At 67.5% G+C, this 16,684-nt stretch overlaps 1 protein-coding gene across 1 annotated transcript; it reads left to right on the top strand.

The window, feature by feature from the left end:
• Positions 1-1,072: 1,072 nt before the first annotated feature.
• On the top strand, positions 1,073-16,486 carry LOC309685047 (calmodulin-binding transcription activator 2-like; the record flags this gene model as incomplete). Its single annotated transcript, XM_082500863.1, has 13 exons — positions 1,073-1,193; positions 1,293-1,430; positions 2,221-2,333; positions 3,781-4,001; positions 5,648-5,726; positions 7,386-7,614; positions 9,738-9,868; positions 10,940-11,133; positions 12,437-12,647; positions 12,763-12,834; positions 12,949-12,969; positions 15,129-15,310; positions 16,412-16,486. Coding segments are annotated over 13 exons (1,787 nt in total), but the record flags the coding sequence as incomplete, so codon positions are not given.
• Positions 16,487-16,684: the final 198 nt, after the last annotated feature.

Below are 16,684 nucleotides of genomic sequence, written 5' to 3'. Positions count from 1 at the left end.
CCCCCCCCTTTTTCTCTCCCCCCCCTTTTCTCCCCCCCCCTTTTCTCCCCCCCTTTTTCTCCCCCCCTTTTTTCTCCCCCCCTTTTTCTCCCCCCCTTTTTCATCCCCCCCCTTTTTCTCCCCCCCTTTTTCTCCCCCCCTTTTTCTCCCCCCCTTTTCTCCCCCCCTTTTTCTCCCCCCCTTTTTCTCCCCCCCCTTTTTCTCCCCCCCCTTTTCTCCCCCCCTTTTCTCCCCCCCCTTTTCTCCCCCCCTTTTCTCCCCCCCCTTTTCTCCCCCCCCTTTTCTCCCCCCCCCTTTTCTCCCCCCCTTTTCTCCCCCCCCTTTTCTCCCCCCCCTTTTCTCCCCCCCCCTTTTCTCCCCCCCCCTTTTCTTCCCCCCCCCTTTTCTTCCCCCCCCTTTTCTTCCCCCCCCTTTCTTCCCCCCCTTTTCTTCCCCCCCCTTTTCTTCCCCCCCTTTTCTTCCCCCCCCTTTCTCCCCCCCCTTTTCTTCCCCCCCCCTTTTCTTCCCCCCCCCTTTTCTTCCCCCCCCTTTTCTTCCCCCCCCTTTTCTTCCCCCCCTTTTCTTCCCCCCCCTTTTCTTCCCCCCCCTTTTCTTCCCCCCCCTTTTCTTCCCCCCCCCTTTTCTTCCCCCCCCCTTTTCTTCCCCCTCCCCCTTTTCTTCCCCCTCCCCCTTTTTCTCCCCCCCCCCTTTTCTTCCCCCCCCTTTTCTTCCCCCCCCCTTTTCTTCCCCCCCCTTTTCTTCCCCCCCCTTTTCTTCCCCCCCTTTTCTTCCCCCCCCTTTTCTTCCCCCCCCCTTTTCTTCCCCCCCCCTTTTCTTCCCCCCCCCTTTTTCTTCCCCCTCCCCCTTTTCTTCCCCCTCCCCCTTTTCTTCCCCCTCCCCCTTTTCTTCCCCCTCCCCCTTTTCTTCCCCCTCCCCCTTTTCTTCCCCCTCCCCCTTTTCTTCCCCCTCCCCCCTTTTCTCCCCCCCCCTTTCCCCCCCCTTTTCTCCCTCTCCCCTTCCCCCCCCCCCCATATACCCCCTCCTTTTCCCCCCCCCCCCCCCCATATCCCCCCCCCTTTTATCCCCCCCCCAGGGTGGGGTGAAGGTGCTGATCACGGGGCCGTGGGGCTCCGGCGCCTACAACTGCCTCTTCGACGGGGTCTCGGTGCCGGCGGCGCTGGTGCAGCGGGGGGTGCTGCGCTGCTACTGCCCCCGTGAGTGCCCCCCCCCCCCGAGCCTGCGCCCCTGTCCCCCCCGTCCCCCCCGTCCCCCCCCCGCCCGCCGTGACACCCCCTTTCTCTCGCCCCCCGCAGCCCACCAGGCCGGCGTGGCCGCCCTGCGCGTGGCCTGTCCCCCCCGCCGCCTCTCCCCCGCTGTCCCCTTCGAGTACCGGGCCCGGGGGGGGGGCGGTGGCCCCCCCGGCTCCCAGCTGGACTGGCTGTCCCTCGACGGTGAGTTGGGGACCCCCCGAATGTCACCCCCTGCCCGGGGGCACCCCAGCCTTGTCCCCCTCTTCCTGTGGGGTCACACCCCAAAATTGTCCCCCTCCTCCTGTGGGGTCACACCCCAAAATTGTCCCCCTCCTCCTGTGGGGTCACACCGGGTCCCCTTTAGGGGGGGGACACCCCAAAATTGTCCCCCTCCTCCTGTGGGGTCACACCCCAAAATTGTCCCCCTCATCCTGTGGGGTCACACCGGGTCCCCTTTAGGGGGGGGCACCCCAAAATTGTCCCCCACTCTCTTGGGGTGACACCGGGTCCCCTTTAGGGGGGGACACCCCAAAATTGTCCCCCATTCTCTTGGGCTCACACCGGGTCCCCTTTATGTGGGGGACACCCCAAAATTGTCCCCCTCCTCCTGTGGGGTCACACGTGGTCCCCTTTATGGGGGGGGCACCCCAAAATTGTCCCACTCTTCCTGTGGGGTCACACCCCCAAATTGTCCCCCTCTTCCTGTGGGGTCACACTGAGTCCTCTTTGGGGGGTGGGGGGACACCCCGAAATTGTCTCCCTCCTCCTGTGGGGTCACACGTGGTCCCCTTTAGGGGGGGGACACCCCAAAATTGTCCCCCTCCTCCTGTGGGGTCACACCCAGTCCCCTTTAGGGGAGACACCCCAACATTGTCCCCCTCCTCCTGTGGGGTGACCCCATTTTGGGGGGGGGGGGTGTTGAATATTGCAGGGGGTCCCCTCCCCGTTTTGGGGGTCCCCTCCCCGCTGACCCCCCCGTCCCCCCCCGCAGAGGCCCAGTTCCGTCTGTCCATCCTGGAGCGTCTGGAGCAGTTGGAGACGCGTTTGGGGGCGTTGGCCCCTCCCCCGCCGCGGGGAGGACCCCCCGACCCCCCCCCGGAACAGGTCAGGGCCCCCCCCCGGGTTGGGGACACCCCCCGTCCGCGGTGTCCCTCGGGGTCCCCCCCCCACGTCCCCAACTGTCCCTTGATGTCCCCTGATGTCCCTCAGGGTTCCCCGATGTCCCCAAATGTCCTCTGACGTCCCCCTGTGTCCCTCAGTGTCCCCCAATGTCCCCGATGTCCCTCAGGGTCCTCCGACGTCCCCCTGTGTCCCCCACTGCCCCCGGTGTCCCCAATGTCCCCTTGAGTCCCATGACATCCCCAATGTCCCCTGATGTCCCCTTGTGTCCCTTGACGTCTTCACTGTCACTCTGATGTCCCGTTGTGTCCCTTGGCATCCCCTGCTGTCCCCAACATCCCCGATGTCCCCTGGAATCCCCTGGTGTCCCCTGATGTCCCCAACATCCCCGATGTCCCCTGGAATCTCCTGGTGTCCCCTGATGTCCCCAACGTCCCCAGTGTCCCTTGGCATCCCCCGCTGTCCCCAGCGTCCCCTGGAATCCCCTGGTGTCCCCCGGCATTCCTGATGTCCCCAACGTCCCCGGTGTCCCTTGGCATCCCCCGCTGTCCCCTGATGTCCCCAACATCCCCGATGTCCCCTGGAATCTCCTGGTGTCCCCTGATGTCCCCAACGTCCCCAGTGTCCCTTGGCATCACCCAATGTCCCCAACGTCCCCTGGAATCCCCTGGTGTCCCCCGACATTCCTGATGTCCCCAACGTCCCCGGTGTCCCTTGGCGTCCCCCACTGTCCCCTGATGTCCCCAACATCCCCGATGTCCCCTGGAATCTCCTGATGTCCCCAATGTCCCCGGTGTCCCCTGATGTCCCTAATGTCCCCTGGAATCTCCTGGTGTCCCCTGACATTCCTGATGTCCCCAACGTCCCCGATGTCCCCTGGAATCCCCTGGTGTCCCCTGATGTCCCCAACGTCCCCGGTGTCCCTTGACATCCCCCGCTGTCCCCTGATGTCCCCAACGTCCCCTGGAATCTCCTGGTATCCCCCGACATTCCTGATGTCCCCAACGTCCCTGGTGTCCCTTGGCATCACCCGCTGTCCCCAACATCCCCTGGAATCTCCTGGTGTCCCCCGGCATTCCTGATGTCCCCAACGTCCCCGGTGTCCCTTGGCATCCCCCGATGTCCCCAACGTCCCCTGGAATCTCCTGGTGTCGCCCGACATTCCTGATGTCCCCAATGTCCCCTGGAATCTCCCAATGTCCTCTTCTGTCTTCTGATGTCCCCAACATCCCCAGTGTCCCTTGACATCCCCCGCTGTCCCCTGATGTCCCCAATGTCCCCTGGAATTTCCTGGTGTCCCCCGACATTCCTGATGTCCCCAACGTCCCCGGTGTCCCTTGGCATCCCCCGCTGTCCCCTGATGTCCCCAATGTCCCTTGCCCCCCCCCCCCGCCGTCCCCCGGCTGTCCCCTGACGTCCCCCCCGGGGACAGGGCCCGGGGTCCTCCTTCGAGGCGCGGGTGGTGGCCATCTGCGAGGCCATGATGGCGCGGCCGGGCTGGCCGGGGACGTGCTCGGGGACGGGGACGTCGGCGTCGGGGACACCCTCGGGGACGGCGCTGGCCCACGGGGCCACCTTCCGCGGCATGACGCTGCTGCACCTGGCGGCCGCCCAGGGCTACGCCGGGCTGGTGGAGGCCCTGCGGCGCTGGCGGTGAGCGGGGACACCTTGGGGACACCTTGGGGACACTTTGGGGACATCTTGGGGACAGGGAGGGGGACGGGGTGGAGGCCCTGCGGCGCTGGCGGTGAGCGGAGACACCTTGGGGACACTTTGGGGACAGAGAGGGGGACGGGGTGGAGGCCCTGTGGCGCTGGCGGTGAGTGGGGACACCTTGGGGACACCTTGGGGACAGAGAGGGGGACAGGGTGGAGGCCCTGCGGTGCTGGCGGTGAGCGGGGACACCTTGGGGACACCTTGGGGACACTTTGGGGACAGGGAAGGGATGGGGATGGGGACAGCGATGGGATGGGGACAGGGAGGGGGATGGAGTGGAGGCCCTGTGCCACTGGCGGTGAGTGGGGACACTTTGGGGACACCTTGGGGACACTTTGGGGACAGAGAGGGGGACGGGGTGGAGGCCCTGTGGCGCTGGCGGTGAGCGGGGACACCTTGGGGACACCTTGGGGACACTTTGGGGACAGGGAGGGGGATGGGGTGGAGGGCCTGTGCCACTGGTGGTGAGTGGGGACACCTTGGGGACACCTTGGGGACACTTTGGGGACAGGGAGGGGGACGGGGTGGAGGCCCTGCAGCGCTGGTGGTGAGTGGGGACACCTTGGGGACACCTTGGGGACACTTTGGGGACAGGGAGGGGGACGGGGTGCAGGCCCTGTGGCACTGGCGGTGAGCGGGGACACCTTGGGGACACCTTGGGGACACTTTGGGGACACCTTGGGGACACTTTGGGGACAGGGAGGGGGACGGGGTGGAGGCCCTGCGGTGCTGGTGGTGAGCGGGGACACCTTGGGGACACCTTGGGGACACTTTGGGGACAGGGAAGGGATGGGGATGGGGACAGCGATGGGACGGGGACAGGGAGGGGGACGGGGTGGAGGCCCTGTGCCACTGGCGGTGAGTGGGGACACTTTGGGGACACTTTGGGGACAGGGAGGGGGACAGGGTGGAGGCCCTGCGGTGCTGGTGGTGAGCGGGGACACCTTGGGGACACCTTGGGGACACTTTGGGGACAGGGAAGGGATGGGGATGGGGACAGCGATGGGACGGGGACAGGGAGGGGGACGGGGTGGAGGCCCTGTGCCACTGGCGGTGAGTGGGGACACTTTGGGGACACCTTGGGGACACTTTGGGGGCACTTTGGGGACAGAGAGGGGGACGGGGTGGAGGGCCTGTGGCGCTGGCAGTGAGTGGGGACACCTTGGGGACACTTTGGGGACACCTTGGGGACACTTTGGGGACGTGTTGGGGACAGGGAGGGGGACGGGGTGGAGGCCCTGTGCCACTGGTGGTGAGTGGGGACACCTTGGGGACACCTTGGGGACACTTTGGGGACACTTTGGGGACAGAGAGGGGGACGGGGTGGAGGGCCTGTGGCGCTGGCAGTGAGTGGGGACACTTTGGGGACACTTTGGGGACACCTTGGGGACAGGGAAGGGATGGGGATGGGGACAGCGATGGGACGGGGACAGGGAGGGGGACGGGGTGGAGGCCCTGCAGCGCTGGCGGTGAGCGGGGACACCTTGGGGACACCTTGGGGACACTTTGGGGACAGGGGCGGGATGGGGACATGTCCCCTCGGGGAGGTGACGCCCGGGCCCTGTCCCCTCCCGTCCCCGCAGGGCGCTGGCGGCCGACAGCCTGGAGCTGGAGCAGGAGGTCGACCCCCTCAACGTGGACCATTTCTCCTGCACCCCCCTGGTGAGGGGACACGGGGGGACACGGGGGGACAACGGGGACACAGCGCCATCGGGGGGACGCCGTGTGAGGGGTGGCACGGGCGGGGACGGGGGTAGCGGGGGTGGCACCTTGGGGACGGGGGGACCCTTGGGGACCTCAGTGATGGGGTGGGGACACGGTGGGGACAATGGGGACATGGTGGGGACACCTTAGGGACACAGTGGTGACACGTTTGGGGATGGGGACAGCGTGGGATGAGGGTGACACCATGTGAAGGGGTGGCACAGGCGGGGAGGGGGGTAGCGGGGGTGGCACCTTGGGGACGGGGGGACCTTTGGGGACCTCAGTGATGGGGTGGGGACACGGTGGGGACACTATGGGGACAGTGGGGACATGGTGGGGACACCTTAGGGACACAGTGGTGACACGTTTGGGGATGGGGACACCGTGGGATGAGGGTGACACCGTGTGAGGGGGTGGCGGGGACGGGGACGGGGGTAGCGGGGGTGGCACCTTGGGGACGGGGGGACCTTTGGGGACCTCAGTGATGGGGTGGGGACACTATGGGGACAGTGGGGACATGGTGGGGACACCTTAGGGACACAGTGGTGACACGTTTGGGGATGGGGACACTGGGGACACCGTGGGATGAGGGTGACAGGGTGTGAGGGGGTGGCACGGGCGGGGACGGGGGTAGCAGGGGTGGCACCTTGGGGACGGGGGGACCTTTGGGGACCTCAGTGATGGGGTGGGGACACGGTGGGTTTAGTGGGGACACGGTGGGGACACCTTAGGGACACAGTGGTGACACGTTTGGGGATGGGGACAGCGTGGGATGAGGGTGACGCCATGTGAAGGGGTGGCACAGGCGGGGACGGGGGTAGCGGGGGTGGCACCTTGGGGACGGGGGGACCCTTGGGGACCTCAGTGATGGGGTGGGGACACGGTGGGGACAATGGGGACGTGGTGGGAACAACAGGGACATGGTGGGGACAATGGGGACACAGCGCCATCAGGGTGACACCGTGTGAGGGGGTGGCGGGGACAGGGACGGGGGTAGCGGGGGTGGCACCTTGGGGACGGGGGGACCTTTGGGGACCTCAGTGATGGGGTGGGGACACGGTGGGGACACTATGGGGACAGTGGGGACACCTTAGGGACACAGTGGTGACACGTTTGGGGATGGGGACACCGTGGGATGAGGGTGAGGGGGTGTGAGGGGGTGGCACGGGCGGGGAGGGGGGTAGCGGGGGTGGCACCTTGGGGACGGGGGGACCCTTGGGGACCTCAGTGATGGGGTGGGGACACGGTGGGGACAGTGGGGACATGGTGGGGACACCTTAGGGACACAGTGGTGACACGTTTGGGGATGGGGACACTGGGGACACCGTGGGATGAGGGTGACAGGGTGTGAGGGGGTGGCACCTTGGGGACGGGGGGACCTTTGGGGACCTCAGTGATGGGGTGGGGACACGGTGGGGACACTATGGGGACAGTGGGGACATGGTGGGGACACCTTAGGGACACAGTGGTGACGCGTTTGGGGATGGGGACACCGTGGGATGAGGGTGACAGGGTGTGAGGGGGTGGCACGGGCGGGGACGGGGGTAGCGGGGGTGGCACCTTGGGGACGGGGGGACCCTTGGGGACCCGGGTGACGGGGTGCCACCGCGTCCCCAGATGTGGGCCTGCGCGCTGGGTCACCGGGAGGCGGCGGAGCGGCTGTGCCGCTGGGACCGGCGGGCGCTGGCTGTCCCCGACACCCTGGGCCGGCTGCCCCTGGGGCTGGCCCGCGCCCGCGGCCACCTGCGCCTCGTCACCCGCCTGGAGGAGCTGTCACCCGCCGCCCCGCGCTGTCCCCTCCCCGCCCTGCGCGTCCCCTCCCCGCTCTCCGCCAGCCCCGACACAGGTAACGCGGCCACCGGCCACCGTCACCCCACTACTGTCACCGTCACCCCGTCCCCCCGCTGCCCCCGGCCACCGTCACCCCGCTACTGTCACCGTCACCCCGTCCCCCCGCTGCCCCCGGCCACCGTCACCCCGCTACTGTCACCGTCACCCCACTAGTGTCACTGTCACCCCGCTAGTGTCACCGTCACCCCGCTACTGTCACCGTCACCCCACTAGTGTTACTGTCACCCTGCTAGTGCCACTGTCACCCCGTCCCCCCGCTGCCCCCGGCCACCGTCACCCCGCTACTGTCACCGTCACCCCGTCCCCCCGCTGCCCCCGGCCACTGTCACCCCACTAGTGTCACTGTCACCCCGTCCCCCCGCTGCCCCCGGCCACCGTCACCCCGCTACTGTCACCGTCACCCCACTAGTGCCACTGTCACCCTGTCCCCTCAATGCCCCCGGCCACTGTCCCCCCACTAGCGCCGTTGTCACCCCACTAGTGTCACTGTCACCCCGTTCCATCGCTGCCCCTGGCCACTGTCACCCCGCTAGCACCACTGTCACCCCGCTAGTGTCACCGTCACCCCGCTAGTGCCACTGTCACCCCATCCCCTCACTGCCCCTGGCCACTGTCCCCCTGCTAGCGCCATTGTCACCCTGCTATTGTCACTGTCACCCCACTAGCGTCACTGTCACCCCGTCCCCCCACTGTCCCTGGCCACCGCCACCCCGCTACTGTCACTGTCACCCCACTAGCGTCACTGTCACCCTGCCCCGGCCACTGTCACCCCACTACTGTCACCGTCACCCCAGGGTGGTCACTGTCACCCCGGTGTCAACACTGTCACCCCAGTATTGACACTGTCACCGTGTCCCCTCCCCAGTATGGTCACTGTCCCCCCGGTACAGTCATTGTCACCCCGGCATTGTCACCCTCCCCACGTCCCCTCCCCGCCCCGGGCCGCTGCCACCCTGGTACCGTCATTGTCACCTCGCTGCTGTCACTGTCACCCCGGTATCATCGCCGCCACCATGTCCCCTCCCCGCTCCTGGCCACTGTCACCCCGCTATTGTCACCGTCACTTTGGTATTGTCACCGTGTCCCCTCCCCGCTCCCGGCCACCCCCACACCCACACGGCCGCTGCCACCGTGTCCCCGTGTCCCCTCCAGGGCGTCACTGGTCCCCTCCGACCTGTCCCCGAGTGTCCCCTGTGTCCCCCCCTTTGTGTCCCCCTTTCCCCCTCCCCCGCCGTGTCCCCAAATGTCCCCAAGGTGTCCCCCGTCCCCTCACAGCCTCTTTGTGTCCCCAAGTTGTCCCCCAAATGTCCCCAAGGTGTCCCCTGTCCCCTCACAGCCTCTTTGTGTCCCCAAGTCCCCCCCAAAACGTCCCCTGTCCCCTCACAGACTCTTTGTGTCCCCAAGTCATCCCCAAACATGTCCCCAGGTGTCCCCAAGGTGTCCCCGAGTGTCCCCTGTCCCCCCCCAACCTCTTTGTGTCCCCCTTTCCCCCTGCCCTGTCCCTAAATGTCCCCAGGTGTCCCCTGTCCCCTCACAGCCCCTTTGTGTCCCCAAGTCCCCCCCAAAATGTCCCCTGTCCCCTCACAGCCCCTTTGTGTCCCCAAGTCCCCCCCAAAATGTCCCCTGTCCCCTCACAGCCTCTTTGCGTCCCCAAGTTGTCCCCCAAATGTCCCCAAGGTGTCCCCTGTCCCCTCACAGCCTCTTTGCGTCCCCAAGTTGTCCCCCAAATGTCCCCAAATGTCCCCAAGGTGTCCCCTGTCCCCTCACAGCCCCTTTGTGTCCCCAAGTCCCCCCCAAAATGTCCCCTGTCCCCTCACAGCCCCTTTGCGCCCACATTCCCCCCCCTCAACGTGTCCCCAAATGTCCCCAAGGTGTCCCCTGTCCCCTCACAGCCCCTTTGTGTCCCCAAGTCCCCCCCAAAATGTCCCCTGTCCCCTCACAACCCCTTTGTGTCCCCAAGTCCCCCCCAAAATGTCCCCTGTCCCCTCACAGCCCCTTTGCGCCCACATTCCCCTCCCCCCAATGTGTCCCCAAATATCCCCGAGGTGTCCCCTGTCCCCTCCCCGTGGGGGTGTCCCCCCCCCGGCCTCAGGTCCCCTCTGTCCCCGCTGTCCCCAGGGCTGAGCACGGCCAGCAGTCCCTCGTCCCCGTCGGGGCTGTCGGAGGGTCCCGCCTCCGTCCCGCTGCCCCCCGCCCCCCCCGGCCCCCCCGAGGACGAGCCCCCCCCCGACGCCGACGACGTCCTGCAGGTGACGGGGACACCCACTTGGGGGGGGGGGGGACACCGGTGTCAGGTTTGGGGACACCCCCGGCATTGGGGACCCCAAAAATTGGCGACATTCCCCCCCCCCCCTCGGGATTGAGGACCCCCAGGAGGGGGGGGGACATCCTTAAAGGGTTGGGGACACCCCCGGGGTTGGGGACATCTGTGAGGGGGGGTCTGGGCTTGGGGACATCTCCAGGGTTGGGGCCACCTGAGGGTTGGGGACATCTCCAGGGTTGGGGACACACCTGAGGGTTGGGGACTCCCTAAAATTGGGGACACCCCCGGGGTTGGGGCCACCTCTGGGATTGGGGACACACCTGAGGGTTGGGGACACCCCTGAGGCTGGGGACACCTCCGGGGTTGGGGACATCTCCAGGGTTGGGGACTCCCTAAAATTGGGGACACCTCCAGAGTTGGAGACACCTCTGGGGTTGGGGCCACCTCTGGGATTGGGGACACATCTGAGGGTTGGGGACACCATTGAGGTTGGTGACCCCCAGAGTTGGGGACACCTCTGGGGTTGGGGCCACCTCCGGGATTGGGGACACACCTGAGGGATGGGGACACCGTTGAGGTTGGTGACCCCCAGAGTTGGGGACACACTTGAGGGTTGGGGACACCTCTGGTGTTGGGCACACCTCCGGGGTTGGGGACATCTCCGGGGTTGGGGCCACACCTGAGGGTTCGGGACACATCTGAGGGTTGGGGCCACCTGAGGGTTGGGGACACCGTTGAGGTTGGTGACCCCCAGAGTTGGGGACACCCCTGGGGTTGGGGCCACCTCCGGGGTTGGGGCCACACCTGAGGGTTGGGGACATCATTGACGTTGGTGACCCCCAGAGTTGGGGACACCCCTGGGGTTGGGGCCACCTCCAGGGTTGGGGACACACCTGAGGGTTCGGGCCACACCTGAGGGTTGGGGCCACCTCCGGGGTTGGGGCCATCTCCGGGGTTGGGGCCACCTCCGGGGTTGGGGCCACACCTGAGGGTTGGGGCCACCCCTGGGGTTGGGGACCCCGGAGGTGACCCCCGTTGTCCCGCTGTCCCCCCCCAGGCCGAGGTGGTGACGTTGGCCCGGCAGATCATCGAGGCCACCCCCGAGCGCATCAAACAGGAGGCGCCGGGGGGGCCACCGCTGGGGACGGCGGTGGGGACGGCGTCGGGGACACCGGCGGGGCTGAGCGCGGCCATGGCCTGGCTGGCCGCCTACCTGGAGAGCGTCGACCGCCCCCCCCCGGGGCCCCCCAGGTACCCCCGCGGCGTCCCCACGGCCGGGGACACCCCCACGTCACCACGGGGGGGGGGGGGGGCACGTCCTGTGACACCCCAATGTCCCCATGGGGGGGGGGGGGGGCACGTCCTGTGACACCCCAATGTCCCCATGGGGGGGTCCCCATGTCCTCTGACACCCCCACGTCACCACGGGGGGGGCCCACGTGGGCTGTGACACCTCCATGTCCCTGGGGGGGTCCCCATGTCCTCTGACACCCCAATGTCCCCATGGGGGGGGGCCCACGTGGGCTGTGACACCCCCATGTCCCCACGGGGGGGTCCCCATGTCCTCTGACACCCCAATGTCCCCATGGGGGGGTCCCACGTGGGCTGTGACACCCCAATGTCACCACGAGGGGGGGCTCTGTGTCCTGTGACACCCCCACGTCACCACAGGGGGGCCCACGTGGGCTGTGACACCCCAATGTCACTACGGGGGGGTCCCCATGTCCTCTGACACCCCATTGTCACCATGGGGGGGTCCCACGTGGGCTGTGACACCCCCACGTCACCACAGGGGGGCGCACACATCTTATGACACCCCCATGTCCCCACGGGGGGGTCCCCATGTCCTATGACACCCCAATGTCACCACGGGGGGGGGGGCACATCCTGTGACACCCCAATGTCCCCATGGGGGGGTCCCACATGCGCTATGACACCCCCATCTCCCCATGGGGGGGTCCCCATGTCCTATGACACCCCCATTTCCCCATGGGGGGGTCCCACATGGGCTGTGACACCCCCACGTCACCACAGGGGGGTGCACATGTCCTGTGACACCCCAATGTCACCACGGGGGGGGCCCACGTGGGCTGTGACACCCCCATGTCCCCACGGGGGGGTCCCCATGTCCTCTGACACCCCCCATGTCCCCACGGGGGGGCCCACGTGGGCTGTGACACCCCAATGTCCCCATGGGGGGGTCCCACGTGGGCTGTGACACCCCCACGTCACCACGGGGGGGCCCCCATGTCCTCTGACACCCCCCATCTCCCCACGGGGGGGTCCCCATGTCCTCTGACACCCCCATTTCCCCATGGGGGGGCCCACGTGGGCTGTGACACCCCCATCTCCCCACGGGGGGGTCCCCATGTCCTCTGACATCCCAATGTCCCCACGGGGGGGTCCCACATGGGCTGTGACACCCCAATACCCCCACGGGGGGGGGGTGTCCCCATCCTCTGCCCCCCCCATACCCCCACGGGGGGGGGGGTGTGCACCGCGTGTGTGTGGTGCCACTCCCCCCCCCCCCAATATGTGTGTGTCCCCCCCCCAGGGCAGAGGGGCCACCCCGGGGGTCCCCGGGGCTCCCCGAGCGGCCGCCCCCCCCTCCCCCCTCCGCGGCGGGATGGGCCGAGTTCCTCAACGCCTCGGGGGGGGCGCGGGGGGGGGACGGCCCCGTCGCCCTCCTCACCCTCTCCGACCAGGAGCAGCACGAGCTCTACGAGGCCGCCCGCCTCGTCCAGGGCGCCTTCCGCAAGTACCGGGTACGTGCCACCCCCGCCCCCCCCCAAAAATCTTTTAAACCCCCCAAAAAATCTTTTAAACCCCCCCAAAAATCTTTTAGACCCCCCCAAAAATCTTTATTCCCCCCCCCCGCAGGGCTGGAGGCTGAAAGAGCAGCAGGAGACGGCGGCCGCCGTCATCCAGCGCTGTTACCGCAAATACAAACAGGTAACGGGGGGGTGGGGGGGACCCCAAAACCACCCCCCGGGACCCCCCCCCCACGCCCTGTGGGGTTCCCCTCCCCCCCTTAACCCTCTCTCTCTCTGCCCCCCCCCCCCAAAGCTTACCTGGATTGCTCTGAAGGTAATGGGGGCGCCCGCAGCCCCCCCCCCCCTCCCGGGGGGTGTGGGGGGAGGTTGGGGGGGGGCACGTCCCGATTTTGGGGCCCTTTTGGGGGTTTTGGGGTGCCCGACACCGGTGTCCCTCTCCAGGGGGAGGTTGGGGGGGGCACGTCCCGATTTTGGGGCCCTTTTGGGGGTTTTTGGGGTGTCTGACACCGGTGTCCCTCTCCAGGGGGAGGTTGGGGGGGGCACGTCCCAATTTTGGGGTTCTTTTGGGGGTTTTTGGGGTGTCTGACACCGGTGTCCCTCTCCATGGGGAGGTTGGGGGGGGCACGTCCCGATTTTGGGGCCCTTTTGGGGGTTTTTGGGGTGCCCGACACCGGTGTCCCTCTCCGGGGGAAGGGACACTCACCCCAAGATTTTGGGGTCCTTTTGGGGGTTTTTGGGGTCCCTTTTGGGGTGCCCGACACCGGTGTCCCTCTCCAGGGTGAAGTTGGGGGGGCACATCCCGATTTTGGGGCCCTTTTGGGGTTTTTGGGGGTCCCTTTTGGGGTCCCTGACACCCGTGTCCCTCTCTGGGGGACACACACCAGATTTTGGGGTCCCTTTTTGGGGCACCGGCCACCGCCGTCCCTCTCGGTGGCTGTTGGTGGTGGTGGCGGTGCCGTGGGGTGTGCGGTGTCCCCGGGGGTGTCCCCTCCCTTTGGGGTGACAAACACAGTGTCCCTTTGGCCACCGTTGTCCCTCGTGTCACCGGCCACCACCGTCCCTCTCGGTGGCTGTTGGTGGCGGTGCCGTGGGGTGCGCGGTGTCCCCGGGGGTGTCCCTGGGGGTGTCCCCTCCCTTTGGGGTGACAAACACAGTGTCCCTTTGGTCACCGTTGTCCCTCATGTCACCGGCCACCGCCGCCCCTCTCGGTGGCTGTTGGTGGCGGTGGCGGTGCCGTGGGGTGCGCGGTGTCCCCGGGGGTGTCCCCGGGGGTGTCCCCTCCCTTTCGGGTGACAGATACAGTGTCCCTTTGGTCACCGCTGTCCTTTGGGTCACCGGACGCCATTGTCCCTTTGCCCACTGTTGTCCCTCGTGTCACCGGCCACCGCCGTCCCTCTCGGTGGCTGTTGGTGGCGGTGGCGGTGCCGTGGGGTGCGCGGTGTCCCCGGGGGTGTCCCCGGGGGTGTCCCCTCCCTTTGGGGTGACAAACACAGTGTCCCTTTGGTCACCGTTGTCCCTCGTGTCACCGGCCACCGCTGTCCCTCTCGGTGGCTGTTGGTGGCGGTGCCGTGGGGTGCGCGGTGTCCCCGGGGGTGTCCCTGGGGGTGTCCCCTCCCTTTGGGGTGACAGATACAGTGTCCCTTTGGTCACCGCTGTCCTTTGGGTCACCGGACACCATTGTCCCTTTGGCCACCGTTGTCCCTCATGTCACCGGCCACCGCCGCCCCTCTCGGTGGCTGTTGGTGGCGGTGCCGTGGGGTGTGCGGTGTCCCCGGGGGTGTCCCCTCCCTTTGGGGTGACAAACACAGTGTCCCTTTGGCCACCGTTGTCCCTCGTGTCACCGGCCACCGCTGTCCCTCTCGGTGGCTGTTGGTGGCGGTGCCGTGGGGTGCGCGGTGTCCCCGGGGGTGTCCCCGGGGGTGTCCCCTCCCTTTGGGGTGACAGATACAGTGTCCCTTTGGCCACCGTTGTCCCTCGTGTCACCGGCCACCGCTGTCCCTCTCAGTGGCTGTTGGTGGCGGTGGCGGTGCCGTGGGGTGCGCGGTGTCCCCGGGGGTGTCCCTGGGGGTGTCCCCTCCCTTTGGGGTGACAGATACAGTGTCCCTTTGGTCACCGCTGTCCTTTGGGTCACCGGACGCCATTGTCCCTTTGGCCACCGTTGTCCCTCGTGTCACCGGCCACCGCTGTCCCTCTCGGTGGCTGTTGGTGGCGGTGCCGTGGGGTGTGCGGTGTCCCCGGGGGTGTCCCCGGGGGTGTCCCCTCCCTTTGGGGTGACAGATACAGTGTCCCTTTGGTCACTGCTGTCCTTTGGGTCACCGGACGCCATTGTCCCTTTGCCCACTGTTGTCCCTCGTGTCACCGGCCACCGCCGCCCCTCTCGGTGGCTGTTGGTGGCGGTGGCGTGGGGTGCGCGGTGTCCCCGGGGGTGTCCCCGCGGTGCGTCCCCCCCCGTGACACCCCGTCCCCCCGCAGTTCGCGCTGTTCCAGCGGATGACGCGGGCGGCGGTGCTGATCCAGAGCCGGTTCCGCAGTTACGCGCAGCAGAAGCGGTTCCAGCGGCGGCGCCGCGCGGCGCTCCTCATCCAACAGCGCTTCCGCAGCCTCCGCCGGCGCCGGCAGCAGCGCAGAGCCCCCACTCCCCCCCCGCGCCGACGGTGGGGGACACCGCGGGGACACCGCGGGGACACAGGGGTGGTGTGGACGGGGGACGTCGGGGATGGGGGACGTCGGGGATGGGGGACGTCGGGGATGGGGGACAACGGGGATGGGGACATTGGGGATGGGGGACATCAGGGATGGGGGACATCAGGGATGGGGGACATCATGGATGAGGGACACCGGGGACGGAGGACATCAGGGATGGGGACATTGGGGATGGGGGATGTTGTGGATGGGGGATGTCATGGATGGGGGACACTTAGGGACAAGGGACACCGGGGATGGGGGACATCAGGGATGGGGACATCAGGGATGGGGACATTGGGGATGGGGGACATCATGGATGGGGGACATCAGGGATGGGGATGTCATGGATGAGGGACACTCAGGGATGAGGGACAACAGGGATGGGGGACATCGTGGATGGGGACATTGGGGATGGGGATGTCATGGATGGGGGATGTCATGGATGGGGACATCGGGGATGGGGACATCGGGGATGGGGGACATCATGGATGGGGGACGTCATGGATGGGGGACATCGAGGATGGGGGATGTCATGGATGAGGGACACTCAGGGATGGGGGACAACAGGGATGGGGACATTGGGGATGGGGATGTCATAGACGCGGGACATCATGGATGGGGGACACTTGGGGATGAGGGACAACAGGGATGGGGGACATCAGGGATGGGGGATGTCATGGATGAAGGACACCGGGGACGGAGGACATCAGGGATGGGGACATTGGGGATGGGGATGTCATGGATGGGGGATGTCGAGGATGGGGATGTCATGGATGAGGGACACTCAGGGATGAGGGACAACGGGGATGGGGACATTGGGGATGGGGATGTCATGGATGGGGGACATCATGGATGGGGGATGTCATGGATGGGGGACACTTGGGGATGAGGGACACTGGGGATGGGGACATCGGAGATGGGGGATGTCATGATGGATGGGGGATGTCATGGATGGGGACATCGGGGACATGGGGGGATTGTGGAGAGGGTCCCGGGGGGGGGGGTGGTGACAGGGGCCCGTGGGGACACGGGGACGGCGGGGGCTGACCCCGACCCCCCCTCCCCCCCAGGGCGCCCCTCCTCACCCTGCGGCAGGACCAGGCCGCCCGGAGGATCATGCGCTTCCTGCGCCGCTGCCACCGCCGGTGGGACACGGGGGGGGGACACGGGGGGGGGGGACACGGGGGGGGGACACGGACACGGGTGGGGGGGGACACATGGGTGGGGGTGGGGGGTGTCACGGGGGGGGGGGGGGGGCTGGGGGGGGTTCCCCACGGAGCCTGACCCCCCCCCACTCGTGTTTCCTCCCCGCCCCCCCTCCCCCCCCCCAACTCCCCCCAGGT

Source organism: Vanellus vanellus, assembly GCF_965231255.1.
Source record: "Vanellus vanellus genome assembly, contig: HAP1_SCAFFOLD_2176, whole genome shotgun sequence".
NCBI classification, from domain to species: domain Eukaryota; kingdom Metazoa; phylum Chordata; class Aves; order Charadriiformes; family Charadriidae; genus Vanellus; species Vanellus vanellus.
Note: the sequence above shows the minus strand (reverse complement) of the source record. Positions and strands in the feature narration are given on the sequence as shown.